General features: G+C 36.9%; 1 protein-coding gene across 1 annotated transcript in view; it reads right to left on the bottom strand.

The window, feature by feature from the left end:
• Positions 1-584: 584 nt before the first annotated feature.
• LOC132556162 (meiosis regulator and mRNA stability factor 1-like) overlaps positions 585-15888 on the bottom strand; it is a 31741-nt gene continuing 16437 nt past the window's right edge. Inside the window, exons 10-23 of the mRNA XM_060220551.1 lie at positions 15021-15165; positions 13320-13495; positions 12861-13033; positions 12089-12306; positions 11695-11833; positions 10612-10703; positions 10178-10223; positions 9506-9708; positions 8997-9224; positions 8507-8710; positions 7829-8093; positions 7310-7417; positions 5729-5929; positions 585-5469 (exon numbers count right to left, since the gene is read on the bottom strand). Of these exons, the coding sequence (XP_060076534.1) occupies positions 4454-5469; positions 5729-5929; positions 7310-7417; positions 7829-8093; positions 8507-8710; positions 8997-9224; positions 9506-9708; positions 10178-10223; positions 10612-10703; positions 11695-11833; positions 12089-12306; positions 12861-13033; positions 13320-13495; positions 15021-15165 (3214 nt within the window). The 3' untranslated portion in view covers positions 585-4453. The remainder of the gene's footprint in view (positions 5470-5728; positions 5930-7309; positions 7418-7828; positions 8094-8506; positions 8711-8996; positions 9225-9505; positions 9709-10177; positions 10224-10611; positions 10704-11694; positions 11834-12088; positions 12307-12860; positions 13034-13319; positions 13496-15020; positions 15166-15888) is intronic.

The raw sequence follows: 15888 nt of genomic DNA, 5'->3' as shown, positions 1-15888 counted from the left end.
TAACAAAAAATTGACCTGTATCCTGCTTAGAGTGACACTGCAGACAGAAAAGTTCAGGAAGTGGAAAACAGTTATGTCTTAAGTGGATGTAGTGTCCTGTAAGCTGGACTAATAGAATCCTACATAGGCTGTTATGCTATGGATAACGGATGTCCCATCCATGTGTAATAGTTTGGTTGGTCAACACTTGGAACAGACCTATGTGCAATTTTTTTTCTCACATACACAAATAGAATCAGTTCAGTAACAATTAATGACATCAATTTGTGATATGGTTACACTGTATAAAATGTTGTCACTACCCTATTCTGAGTGGTGTCACAGTATGCATTATCTGCCATACCCTTGGTGGTGACAGAAAAATCGCCCTGTATAGGTCGACAGAGAATTCTTAAACAGGTAAAATAGGAGACATACTTAAATGATGGAAGAAACTGTCAATGATAGTAATACAAATATCCAACGGACCATCAAGGTTAGAAACTTTAAAGATGGCTAAACAGACATTACATACACTCAAGACTAAAGGTTGAATGTTTGTTATTACAGGTACAAGGGGAATGAAATTATAAATAAACAACATGTTCTGTGCCCAGTTTTTATTGTTCTCAGAACTTCACCATACACCAACATTTCGGTGACAATTATGTAAGTACTATGATCCAATGTAATCTACATATCCTCCGAAAAGAACGCTCTGAAGTACATATGTACCAATTCATTATGGTAGATTAGGAATTCAAATCTGGAAACATTTCAGAAAGCTTCGGCTATAAGTATTAAAGCTAGGCATTAAGGCATGTAGGCATTTTCTAAACACATAAATTGGTCACATTGCATGTCGCATCAATTCATTTTATTTAACAATACACATACTTGTATCATTTGCCATCCTGATTAATTATCACCAACACAAATTTCAACATTCTTTTCCTGTACTTTCTTTTTCAAATATCTCCCTCTAATGCTCTGAACCCTTTACTGCACCAAAATTCTGCTGAACCCGAATTGCCGTATAACTAGGTTTTAATATTAATACCAATAACCTTCCAATGGGATCTTGCAAAATTATTGATATCCTGTAAACAAGCATTTTAATATATATGTATACCAGCGAGATGATGAAAAGTACCCGGTATTATAACCTGTAGACATCTCGTGTTCCCGGAGCTAAGGAGTGCTCACTTTACCTCTACCATTCCTATAAAACTATAAATATAGGTTCTGGAGTATTTTCTTGCAAATTATCCTCTCAAATACCCGGTAATTTGTATTTTGTAGTCATTATAGCAATGCTTTACATAAAAAACAAATTTTGAAACATCTCAAATGATTTTAATTTTGGAAATAATTCCTATCCTCAATAAATATATTCAACAAATTTGGTGCAAGATTTGAGCATGCATGTAGTTTAATCTGTGAAAAGAACACTAGAGATCTCCTAAGTGCAGTAACATATATATCTAGGTCAATGATAAATTGTTGTAATGGGCAACTTTACCTCTACAAATAATGTATATCGACATTTAAACTCTTGATTATTTTGTTACATGAAAAACAAATGTCCACGAGCTGTATTTGGTGGAATTCCTTGTACAAGAAGCTTGAAAGACTGATGAACTGTTTGACTGACTAACAGATAGATGGTGCATATTACTCTCTGGTTGACTAGCAGGAGACAATGCATAAGAACACATAAGATTCCATCTCTTAACTGACCAGACTACAGGACTCCTTGCCTGTGCCAGCATGGTCAGTTACACACATTAAAGGACTTCTACATTCCTTCACCTTTTTCATAACAACATTTACCATGAAATACATGAATATTTAATTTCAATTAAGAATTATGAAGGCAACTTTTTACTTTATATCAATTTTGACTTCATTCACCCTCAAAATATATACATGTACTTCTTTTCTGATGAAAATCGTTATATGCAACCAAAATAGAATTACGATTGACAAAAATAAAACTTTAATAGTTTTAAATTATTAGTCACCATCATGATAAAGATTTTTAAAAAATGCCACTGAACCAACTTATAATAATTCAGGATGATTATAGGTCGTGCTTGGATGTACGAAACATTTACCACCTAATCATGGTAATCCAGAGCTGATATGATACACAATACTGCGACAGCTCTGTGAGGATTCCCAAAGTACCAAAATATGGTATCTGCTCTCCAATATCATTATAGTGATATCCTTTTAACTGAAGTACCACAGCTTGGTATTTCACTCTTTACATTTCATGACAAGTATCCATTGTATACCATCCATATTATCAAATTTATATTGTATTGAGCAATAATAAACTTGGTAGTCTTGGAAGTCCTGGCCCCACGCCCCTTGTAAGTACCAATATATGGTATCCATTTGTAAAGAACACAGCCTTGCTATATCCAGCATACCACTACATGGTATCTGATTACGACCAAAGACATGCTATCTCCAGCATACCAACTTGTGTAGCCAGTTTCCAGTACACTGATACTCTAGATAATGATATATATTCTGTAATATCTACAGTTGGTAAACAAACCAAGTCCTTCTCCCTCCAAGTAAATTCATTTTATACATGAAAACTTTTCCAATGTATAATTTCTGACTTTCTAACTTGACATACAGGTAAATTAATACATCCTATTTGTAAATGAATCTTATAATTTACCTACCTTTAGGTAAATCACACCTCACAGATCTCGTATTTACAATAAATCTTACTTATATTTTGCCACAGGTGAATGCAATGATCACTTACCTTCCACAGGTACAAAGTAAATATTATTTGAAAACCTATGTATCTCAGATTATTTATCCACTAAAATTTATTTCAATGTACCACAGGTAAATGCCATTATCTACCCTACTTTGGTAGATCTCATCATGTACACACAACAGATAAATATCACTTTTTACTCATCAAAAAGTAACCATCATACCTGGGTAAATCAATGACCTACGACCTTGTTACCTACTTAACATAGGTACTGGTAATCAATCATTTCCTATACCACACCTGATCAGTTGTTGTATACTAACTACTTTATGGTACAGGTTCACAAATGTCTGGAATACAAGTCTTAGTAGAACTGATAACATGGACATACCAGTATCATTATTTGATCTTACATCTAATTAAAGGGATGTACAGTAAATGTAGCAAATTTGTTGCTTTGATTTGAGAAAGTTATCAAGATTGTTAAGTAAAATTTATGTCATAAATCAAGCAGAAGAAATTTTCCAAATACATTTATACCTGCAAGCTAAATTTGTACACATGAAATTGTACAGTCATGTTAAAGTAATGCCAAAGAATAATCATAAAGAGGGGGGTTTATATAGTTATGCAAAAATAAATATATATAGATAAATATGAAAGAAGAAGGATTTGAACTTATACAGTTCTACTGTATATTGAAAGGGCTTCACTGAACATGTACACTCACCTGATGTAGTGTAATACATGTACTAGATAGTGATAAAACAACTTCTCTATTTGAAACTTTTACTTTCATCAGAAAGTAGAATATTACTAGGGTAGTTATGGCTCTATAATTGGACCCTACTCTCAAGTGTGAACTATCTTGTGTCTCATGGTCATTTAAAGTTTTATATGTTTGAAGCCTTTTTTTCCCCCTACTTTAACTTGGCAGAGGGATGGTCGGAATTTATTTATTTAATCACTTTCTACTAATATATGAAAAGTTCTATGTCAAAGTATTTTGGTTCTGAGGTACAGTTTAATTACAAAATTTTTAATTTGACTATAAAGGATGAAAAGACAAGTAAATATTGTCAAGCCGTGATGTAAGCTCAAGAAACCTTTTGTAAGAAAATAAACAAAATAGCCCTCAAAGTCATGCCATAAAATACCCAAGAAAATCAAACTGCAGTGTTATGGAAAAAATGGCATTAGTTGAACCACTGTACTGGTCAGTATACAATAAATTTATCAAATCATCAAGCACAAACGCATATAGTCAGATTGGTATTACAAAAGCATACCACAATGTTAGACCATTATATAAACATGTCGTGATACACACTTGTTACTTTCAAACAAATCACAAATATCAAGAGAAAATCATTATTTCATACAAATTGTAAGATTTTATAATGATGTACTTCATAACCCTTCCATCGCCATACCATTGTGTAGGTACTAATGCAGTAGGACAAATTTAATGTGGTAACCTACTGCAAGTTCTTCGGATTAAACAGAAGGAAAAAAAACAATTCAGTTATTCCAGGGTCAATACTTGGTTTTCTTCTGTCTTCCTATCTATTGTCCATTTTACACTGAAGATGAAGCATTTAAGCAGTATCGACTCGCACAACATTTATATAGGTTACATGTAGACATGTACACAACCTTTATCATATTCTGCACCAGGTCACAAGCTCTGTCACAGGCTATCAAAATACTGCTTTGTATACACTACATCTAAGGAGGTGAGGAATGCTCCATTGGATTGTCAAAGCGAGCTGCGATACGTTGTTTACGCGGGGACTTACGAGGCGATCCCTGAGAAACATCACTCAGGGTGCTGGTGTCTGATTTTACAGAACTTGTATCTAGGGGTGCTTCTTGACGAAATATGGTGTTGTAGCTGGTTGTATCTGTCAACGATTTGATTGTTTTTTCCTTTGGCGGACATTTTGGCAACACAATTTTGTGTTTTATAATTGTATCCTTATTTTTCTTGTTTTCTGATGTCTCTATCTCTGTGTTACGATCAGTTTCATTTGTAGCTAAGGTAACTGACACCAACACTGGGTTATTGGGACTATCTGTCACAGCTGGCAAGTCTCCTGAAGATTCTGAGGCAGTAGATACTTGATCAGTAACTGCCGGAGTAGTGGACATTTGAGTGGCAGATTCTGCAACAGACACTGGATTGAGAGCATTTGGACAAGACTCTGACTTCATATCAATTTGACTGAAATCTTCCCTGCCACTAGTTTGTACCTTACTTGTACTAGAGATGTCCTGGTTCAGTTTGCTGGTAGCTGTATCTTCTTGTGGAGAAGAAATTCCTACTTTTCCAGTTGCTGAAGATGAAGCTTCAGACTGGATTGATATAGTTTCAGTAGAACACACTTCCCCTGGCTCAAGACCTCTCACTGGGCCTGCTCCATCTACTTCCTGTCTGGTCTGCGTTTCCTGTCTGGAGAAAACTTGCATCATTTCTGTAAGTTGTGAATCACTAGCCTTCCACCAACTCTGATCATCAGCTAACTCACCCTTGGTGACATCTGCCTGTCCCTCAGCCCTGAGGAGTTGAGGTGTGGCAGACCTATCCAGACTTGGCGTAGACCCTCCAGAGGCTGGAGGTGGTGGACGAGAGATCAGACACTGGGCAGCAAAGTTCAGGAGCTCAGAGGTTGGTGTTCGACACAATGGTGTTTTTTGTCCTCGTTTTTCGTGTTCCGTCAGAGTCCAAATTCTCTCCTGCATATCTGTAAATATAAACATAAATGATGTTGTTGTCCATGACAGTAAGTCAAGGTTACATTTCTATCATTCTGTACCAGTGAACTACTAGTCAAACATAGATTCAATATCAAACATTTCAATCATGCTTATCTAAATGTATGCATCATCATAAAAATTATTTCGGTGTATTTTATCAGTAATATGGATATAATGTGCTGTCAAATTCTCTGAAATTCAATTTTAGATTAAGACCACTCTTATAACAAAGAATAAAGTGAATACCTGTGGAAAGGGTCTCAAAGGTCATCAGGTTTGGAACCTGTTCTTCTGGATTGAGGTCTGGGGAAGGAATGGCTGATGGTACAGGGGCAGAGAGTAGATCAAATGGTTTTGTAGAGATGGGCCTTTCCACAGATTCATGACTAGGCATGAGGTTTTCTGTCTGTGATTGTCTGGCATCACTTTCAACACAGGGCTCATCATCTGCAACCAAAATATCAATACTGAATGAACCTGTAAAAGACATTATGTAGGAATATATAATTCATACATGGGACCAATGGATTGACTGACCAAAATTTGCATGGTGGGTGTCATCGATGAAACAGAAACCGTTTGCCCTTCCAGAACACTTGGTATTCAGGTCATCTTAACCCAAAGGTCAGGATGACCTACAGCAATCGTGTTTTCACCTGTCATTGTGCACCTTCTGCCATGTGTAAACTTTCCATTCAAATGACTGATATTGGGCCTGTGGAATGAAGGCTTATCAATTTGTTAAAATGAATTACCTTGACTCACTTTCAAGTTCACAGGTGTTAAATGTGTTAAAATGTTTAAACAACTTCCTCTAAAAAACAAAAATGACCAAGGGTGCTGAAATCAGGCCTGTAGCCTGCTGAGATAAAGGGAGGGCTACCAAGTTTGTTGATATTATTGACCTTGACAACCTTTCAAGGTCACAGGTGCCAAATATGTAAAAATCTTTAAACAACTACTTCTCAATAACCAAAAGGATTAGGGTGTTGATATTGGGCCTGTGGCATGCGGGGATGAAGAGCTACCATTTTTTTGATGGATGTTTTCTCTTTTTCAAGGTCACTTGGGTCAAATTTGTAAAAATATAAATAACAAAATGTCATCAACAGTCAAAGGCACAATTAGGGTACTAACTTTATATATACAGAATGTTTTCGAGGGTTGAGTGGAGTGGCTCTGAAGTTGTGTTTTTTCGGCAGTGTTTCCATGGTAACACAAATTTTAAAAAAATGTTATCAATAGCAAAAGGCACAACTAGGGGCACTAACTTAATATATAAGTTTTGTGAAGTTCAGTTGAACGGTTTTGAAGATATAGCCATAAAATCCCTCACACATATGCAAGGATGCATGTCCGCATGGAGCCAAAATTAATATCCCCTGCAAACGCGTTTGTATACAAGTTTATTTCTTCAATTAATCAATAGAGAGGGCATAGTGTATAATATATGATAACATACCACTCGGCAATGTGATGTCCCTAACAAAAATCAAAAGTTTTAAGGACTGTGCACTTCTGCAACATAAACTAAAATTAAGCAGGTGACTTAAAATGTATGTACATGGATCCTTCTTATATCAAAGGTATATTCAAGGTAGGTAGATGATTATTGATGAGAGTGAATCAAACCTTCAGGGTAGGTACTGGTTCTCTGGTAAAGGTGAATAAAAAAAATTCAACCTTCAGAGTAGGTAGAGGATCATTGATTTAAGTGAATCCTATATATCTCATCTTCAGGGTAGGTAGAGGATCTTAACTTCAGGGGAGGTACAGGATCACTGATAAAGGTAGATAAAAATATAAGTATTCAAATATATATCTGACCTTCTGGGTTATTGTCTGTGACCCCTGAATCACTGGACTGGGTGTCTGAAGTGGAGCGATGTACATATTCTCTAATTCCCTCCTGTTCCTTGTAGGCAGGCAGGCCAGCTGGGTAGACAAAAGTTTTTATCAACATCAGTAACCTTCACTTAAAACATTTGATTCAATCTTAGAAATTTAAGCTAAAATAGTCTCTATCACCTTTGATTTACCAAAACTTCTTAAGTTGAGAAAAGCTGTAAAGTTTGTTATCAACACTAAACAAACAAAATGAATCTGAAAGAGGCTCTGCAATGGCTGAATGATAATCATCCCTTATTTTTGTAACTTTTGAATTCTGGTTTGTAACTGAATAACATGAAACTACTGATTACCCAACATATATATATTACACATTCCTTCTGAAAGGTAGGTTTCTCAACCCCTATGCCTTTATTTCTTAAACTCTGGCAATAAGTGTCCTTGAGAAGTTAAATGTTATACTGCTCCTATAACAGTTCATATAGTTTGAACTCTCACCTTTGAACTCTGATGATAGCGTACAGTACTTGCGAGGCCCCTTGCCCCTGATATTGGCTATGTATGGGATAGTCTGCAGCAAGGCTAAAGTTGTTGGGTATCCAAACAAAGCAGGTTTGAGTTCCACCCCGAAACGTTCCTTGTAAACTCTCTCAAACTGTGTCAGGTACAAGCGTCCTTGCTCATGGAGGAGAAGACGGACATCGCGGGCAAACGCCTGAACAGGTGTTAGACTGATCACTGCCGACTCGTCATCTCCAGTCACCTTTAATCATTTATACAGGGTAAATGATTATGTGTTTACCTGATATTTTTCACCTGTCGAAATCTGGATTTAAACTGATATAAGTGATCAATTAATTCTTAACAAAATTGTTTCCTAGATATATCTTGTTTCTTGGCATTTTTCCGTGGCACCCGAAATCTGATCAAAACAAAAAACTTTTTAAATGAATTATGTATGTTTGTGTGTATGGCTTAGTGAGTGTAAGTAGATATTAGGAGCAAACTGATTGTGATGACGTCAAAATGTTTGATCCATATCCGGTTAACAAATAGTTTTGAGAATATTACAATCCTACCACAAAATTTTATCCCAACAACTGTCTCTGCATCAACTGGGTCAATTCATATGATCTAAATAAAGAAAATATGACTACCTCCCCTTTCATGCCTCACCTGTACATAATCTAACAACTCTTCCTTGATCTGTTTGATATCACAATCCTGGCCATGCTGTGACTTGTAGCGACTAGCAAGCTCTACTAAAGGGAGACTACCCCCACTCTGGTCCATCATGAGCTGCAGAATGTGATGAGCAAGACGAGGCATCTCTGTTTTATTGACCAACATGACATACTTACATCGGTTCACCATCTCGACCTGAACAAACAGTATGTAAAATAAATAACACATGCTGTATAATTTTTGTTAAAAGATTGGTGAAAAATTGAAAAATATAACCCGATGATCTCAAAATTACATAAAAATGCCACTGAGTTTTATAAATATTACTTAAAACTCTTTATCAAATTTGTTTATGATGAACAAATGGACAGGCTCCAAGAAAAACTTTTTAGAGACCAAAAATAATATCCAATACATTAAGTTATTATTGATAATTTATGGCTACTCATGTAATACATTACTTTTAGTATAAAGGGGTTACCTTGACAACATGTCGTAGTTTTTTCATGAGTTCCTCCTCAGACTCAACATTGAAGTCATAAAGAGGGATGTTGAAGCCATAGTGACAAGTGAATGTTGACATGAGATGATGAAGTGGTAGACACTGACTTTTCTGATATCTTAGCAATGTCACAACCTGCTCTGCCAGAATCTTACGCAGTTCTGGCTCCGTTAGGTGAATCATCCTCTCTTCACCATCCTCCTCCATCTGTAATATATCATTTTATAATCATTTTACACTTACAATACTCTGCTGTTTCTTGTAATCCAAAGAATTTTGCCAGAAAGTACAAGTGACAGTCTTGTCAAATGCTCCGATTCATGCTCTCATATGTTAAATTTGCTGTTACTATATTATGTTGTCATTCCAAATCAACTTTAACATGTAAATGTCATTTTACTGATTGGGAAATGGAGAACAAACACTTATTGTACATTCATTTACCCCCCAAAAGATATAAATGATAAATATTATGTATGACTGAGTACCTCCACTACATGTGGAATGGCCTCGAATAGGTCCATGAGTTTACTGAAGCCATAGTCAGACACACGACACTGGCGACCGAAATGATGGTGGTAGGCAGGAATAAATTTGTTGAATGGCATGCGACACTGGGGGTTGTGACGAAGGAGATCTACAACCTCTAAAGAGAACTGACGAGTCCGTTCAACTTCTTCAGCAGTCTGGTCTAAAACGACAAACATCAGGGATCAAATGAAGTGTTTCACAAGGTCTTAACTTACAGGTGCTCTGTCACTCATCCAATTACCTGTGTCATTTAGATTAATAAAAGTCATTTCATGTAATTTGTATCTTTACCTATGGAAACAACCTTTTATACATTCTAACACTGTAAAGCCGCTTTCATTGTTTAAAGAAAAGAAAACTCGTGTCTAAAACTTCTAAACACAACTCCTCAAATTAAATACAGATGGAAACATTTTCCCTTGTCCATTCCTTTGTCCAGGTAAGACTCACATACAATAATACGACTGAAGGCTTCTCGTTTCTCCAACGACAACTCTTTGAATATTTCTTGAAAAGTCATAGCCATTTTGATTAGTAATGTAATTATCATCATTATCTTTCATGAATTTAAGGAGTCTGAAGCATTTTTATCACATCAAGATCACAGATGACTTACACATGTTACTAACCTTTCCGAGGTATCACAATAACATTTTCTCCCCCTTCAGCAATCACCTGTAACAAATATTTAATCATATGATCTATATGTAAAATAATCAGACTCTACCCCGTCATACATGTATGTGGATAAGGTTAAGCCTTTAGTTGACAGAAATGATGCAGGTGGCAAGATCTTGGTTCAAAGGCCAAATGTATACTTTTATAGTTTGGGACAGTGTAAGCTAGGTAGAACCTCCTCATATTCATCATACTTCTTAAAAATATGGTTATAGTAGAAGTGAAATGGTGGATGGAATGCTCAATGGATTATATATAGTACAAAAGGTGTATAAATCCAGCAATGGTGAGACAAGCGACCATCATCAACAGGTAAGACTTTCTAAAGTTATAGCAATGTTAGAAAAGTTATTCTCTGTAAGTCAAACTACATCAGTAAACTTACCACAACAGTCGTAGGAGGCACCTCTGTTAACAGGTCATCTAAGTGTGACATGCCATATTCTGTTATATCCCACACCTTGTTGTAAAACTTAGCTGAAAGATAAAGTCAGATTTAAAAAAAAAATTAATCAATGATATACATTAGATGAAAAAAGTATACAAAATCAAAATTAGGCTTACACATCAAGAAAAGACCTATTTCATAAACAACAGGCTTTTTGGGGCCATTATTGTCTCCACATTGAAATTATTTGATAAAAATAAATCTCAGCAGGGCAGCAATCCCTAAAATAATGAGGAAAGTTATAGAAAAATGTTTCAACATCAAGTGATAATAAATGGCAACCGTGATGTTGATCTGTGAATTGAATAATTATATTTGTCAAGAGTACTAGCTTGATGCCTGTATTAAGTTTTGAGTACCAGGTAATTACCTTGAACGGTTTAAGAGAACTGGTCTGAAAAAACTGAATTTTGTGATCTGGCCTACCTTTTTTCATGGTAACAAAGTATTTAAATGGAAAACTTCCCTTTAGCAAAAGATAATACTGGCTTAAAAAAGTATAAAAAGTTTTGAGCAATTATCATCAACATTGAAGAGCACTGGTCCACAAAACTGAAGTTTGTGATGGTGGTTATCTGTTTCCATGGTAACAGAAAAATCATTTAACTAGGACACTGACCTAATATATACAGAAAACTAAGTGGAGTTGAGTGGAATGGTTTTGAAGTTGAAGCCAAGCAAGGAAAGTTAACACTAATTTTGTGATTTTTGGCTGTTTCCATGGTAACAGAAATACAAAAAATAAAATGTAAATAACAAAAGGCACCACAAGGACACTAACTTAACATATACAGCAAGTTTTGTGAAGTTGAGTTGAAAGGTTCTGACGTTAAAGCCCGGAAAAAGCCCTCATATGGATGGACAGACGGACCCATGCACGGACAAATGGAACCCAAACCAATATCCCTCACAAACACATTTTGTGGGTGATAAAAAACAACATCTAGCTCATGAAAAATTCTTCATCAACCCTTCTAAGGAGAGGAGAACAGTTTGAATATTCTAACATCATCTACTTACTCCAGGCATCAGGAAGAGACTTCACACTGAGCCTCTTGCCAGGCTGGATCTTGAGCAGCTTTGTGAGGTCAGCAGTGAAGCGTCTTCCCTGAGCTCTGTGACTCAGTGTCAATAGCTTCCTATCACCTGTACCCAGCACCTGAAAGAGAAAAAATGATACCATTCAAGGTAAGCTTCTTTATAATAAATATTTGATAGTACTTAACATTATAACTTCCTTTATGGTCAACAGTTCAAAGCTTCATGGTTTAGTAAGAACATCTTTCTGATTTTTTCTGATAAGAAAGGCTTGATGTTCTCATTTTAAGAGGTTGTTCATTAAGTATACAAAAGAAGTAAAAGTTTTCGGGTAGTTTTATTATATCTGTTTCACTACCAACACCAGTACACATACCTGAACTATATGGGGAATGGCTTCAAAAAGGTCTTTAAGACGACTGTATCCATAGTCGGCCACACGGCACTGCCGCCCGAAAAAGTGGTGGTAGGAGGGGATGAATTTACTCATTGGCATGCGACACTGAGGACTCTGCTTGAGAAGATCAGTCATCTCTCGACATATCTGGTTCAGCTGTTGATTCAGCAGAGGACTGGCCAAAGGTCGAACTGCATCTGTAACAAAGGTGATCAGTTATTACAATCAATGGTATACAGTCACTATGTTTATCTTTCAAATTTTATTACTGTATTAGAGGTAAAATTTCCTAGTTCAGATGAGGTATAGTCTGGACTGATATCTAACTGTTCACTTGAGGTAACGTAGGGATGATAAAGATTAATTTGGTCAGATAAGATAAGGTGGGGAAAGATGCATGATGTTTCTGTTCACATCAGGTACAACAGGGACTGATACAAACTACAGCTATCTGTTCATATGAAGTAGGGCAGGGACTGATTAAAGGCTACACATATCTGTTCAGATAAAGTAGGTTGAAGGACAGGGACTGATTAAAGGCTATACCTATCTGTTCAGATGAGGTAGGTTGAAGGACAGGGACTGAATAAAGGCTACACTAACCTGTTCAGATGAGGTAGGTTGGGAATTGATTAAAGGCTACACTTATCTGTTCAGATGAGGTAGGGCAGGGACTGAATAAAGGCTACACATATCTGTTCAGATGAGTTAGTCTGAAGAAGGGCAAGAAATGAATAAAGGCTTCACCTACCAGAGGAGTTAGATGTCTGATTCTCTGCCCACTGGACTTTCTTCACCCCTGAGGCAGAAACTTGTATCTGGATACCAGGCACACAGCTTATAAGATGCTCTAGGGGTACACCGCCCTGAGACTGCAGGGAAATTGGCAGGCTGGAGAACTCGGCGATGTAACACATTGGAAAGCTGGACAAGCCATATGAAAAGTGAAAGTTTTATATAACTGAAATGACTCTTAAAATATGTCAACAGATATATTTTTCTCTTTATTGGTATTTCAATACTTAAGAAATTTCAGAGGTTCTGAATATACGATATGGACAGTATTTTCTGTGATTGCATTGTAATGGTATATTTTATATCTAATGAAAGCCTAAAAATGACATGAATAAATTGGAAATCAATCTATTTTTAATTGGATATATCTTAAACTGTTACATATCATAGCAACAATAAAACAGTCAGGGTGTACCTCATCAGCGGCATGTGACCATCATGTGTTTGTAGGAGAGAGTGCACCTGGGGTCCAAGCATCTTGATTGACATTTTGACATAGGGAAGCATACAGCTGTTAATGGCCTCTGCATACATAGTGCTGCCCTCTGGACAATGGATTGTACACACAGGCTGTTCAAGGATCTCCTGTACCTGTCAATATAATGGAACTTTAGAAAAAAACTGAGAAAAGTAATAGTTGGGAGCATAGAAATTTAGAATGTGGATGGGAGCATTGGAAATTTGAACCTAGTTGAGGGCTAAGAAAGTTAAAACCTAGTAAGGGGAAAGAAAGTTAGAAACCAAGCAGGGGGACAAATGAAGTCAGAAACTATGTTGGGGTAAAGGCAGATAGAACCTAGTTGGGAGCAAGAGAATTAAGGTCCTGGTGGGGAACAAGGGAATTAAGATCCTGGTGGGGAGCAAGAAAATCAAGATCCTGGTGGGGAGCAAGAGAATTAAGATCCTGGGGGGAGCAAGAGAATTAAGATCCTGGTAGGTATCAAGAGAATTAAGATCCTGGTGGGGAGCAAGAAAATCAAGATCCTGGTGGGGAGCAAGAGAATTAAGATCCTGATGGGGAGCAAGAGAATTAAGATCCTGGTGGGGAGCAAGAGAATTAAGATCCTGGTAGGAAACAAGAGAATTAAGATCCTGGGGGGAGCAAGAGAATTAAGATCCTGGGGGGAGCAAGGGAATTAAGATCCTGGTGGGCAACAAGAGAATTAAGATCCTGGTAGGAAACAAGAGAATTAAGATCCTGGGGGGAACAAGAGAATTAAGATGCTGGTGGGGAGCAAGAAAATCAAGATCCTGGTGGGGATCAAGAGAATTAAGGTCCTGGTGGGGATCAAGGGAATTAAGATCCTAGTGGGGAGCAAGGGAATTAAGATCCTGGTGGGGATCAAGGGAATTAAGATCCTGGGGGGAGCAAGAGAATTAAGATCCTGGTGGGGAGCAAGAGAATTAAGATCCTGGGAGAGAATTAAGATCCTGGGGGAGCAAGAGAATTAAGATCCTGTTAGGGAACAAGAGAATTAAGATCCTGTTAGGGAACAAGAGAATTAAGATCCTGTTAGGGAACAAGAGTATTAAGATCCTGTTAGGGAACAAGAGTATTAAGATCCTGTTAGGGAACAAGAGTATTAAGATCCTGTTAGGGAACAAGAGAATTAAGATCCTGTTAGGGAGCAAGGGAATTAAGATCCTGATGGGGAACAAGAGAATTAAGATCCTGTTAGGGAACAAAAGAATTATGATCCTGTTAGGGAACAAGAGAATTAAGATCCTTGGGGGGAGCAAGGGAATTAAGATCCTGATGGGGAACAAGAGAATTAAGATCCTGTTAGGGAACAAGAGTATTAAGATCCTGTTAGGGAACAAGAGAATTAAGATCCTGTTAGGGAACAAGAGAATTAAGATCCTGTTAGGGAACAAGAGTATTAAGATCCTGTTAGGGAACAAGAGTATTAAGATCCCCGCTTGGAGCAAGAGAAGTTAGAACCTTGTGTAAATAAATGACCTTTAGCTTTGACTGAGCTGATGAGCTGTGCATGCTGCTTATTATTTGAGCTTGGCACAAGTAAGACGCCTCCTCTGGGTGCAGTGTGAAACCTCATACACTTGTTTAGTAGTTGTTATCAAAGGAAATAAGTTTGGTACTACTACCAATGTTTACCTCTCCATCAGCTATCTCTGTGGTAGGTGTATCTTGCTGAGGATGTGAGGCTAAGTAGACCATTCGCCCCGCCCCTCCCTGTTCTCGAATGTCAATCACGTCCCTCATCTTGTATAACTCAGACACACTGATAGATCTGTGGTACCTGGATTAACATTATAAATTTAAAATTAATTTAAAATCAATCTAATAAAAGGCAAGCAAAAACATTCCCTCTCAGTATGCACTTTTTAAATCAATGTTAAATAATTAGGAAGATTCAAAACAAATACATTTATTCCAGATAAGAGTCAAAATGGATTGACCTTTGATTTGTTTTTAACCTTGACTTCAATGTATCGCTCTAAACTCCTTTATCATTGTGTGTTTATCACATTTCACCTAAATAGCTTCATATCATATTTAGCAAAATCACACAAAAAAAGTGTTTGTGCAGTAACCAAGAGGGTCATGGCCCCTAAAAGGTCATCTAACAAATTAACTCCAAATTGTTATCTCAATTGTGTGAATGAAATTTGAGTGGTTCAGACTATTTGTTCAAGATCAGTTATGTTGGATTTTTGACCAAACTGAAAATTAGATTTTGTCAGGATAGTCTCAGGATCACTCAGGCATGTCTGACATCACTCCATCCAGGAATTATGAAGGAGAAGGGTTTTGAAGCAAATTGTTGCCTAACTTCCCTTTTGCGGCCCTGTCCCTTAGGGTCAAATCAATTTTCTGATTTAAGAAATGATAACCTACTTGCAATGATGTTTCAGACCAAATTTGGTTGAAATCTAACCAAGTATTGGGATGGAGTAATATTTAAATCAAACTTCTAACTTCCCTCCTTGGGGCCCCACCCCTAAGTCACCAAGGGGTCAAA

Source organism: Ylistrum balloti, unplaced genomic scaffold (assembly GCF_031769215.1).
Source record: "Ylistrum balloti isolate Yb309-2 unplaced genomic scaffold, AGI_CSIRO_Ybal_v1 Utg370552, whole genome shotgun sequence".
Lineage (NCBI taxonomy): Eukaryota > Metazoa > Mollusca > Bivalvia > Pectinida > Pectinidae > Ylistrum > Ylistrum balloti.
Note: the sequence above shows the minus strand (reverse complement) of the source record. Positions and strands in the feature narration are given on the sequence as shown.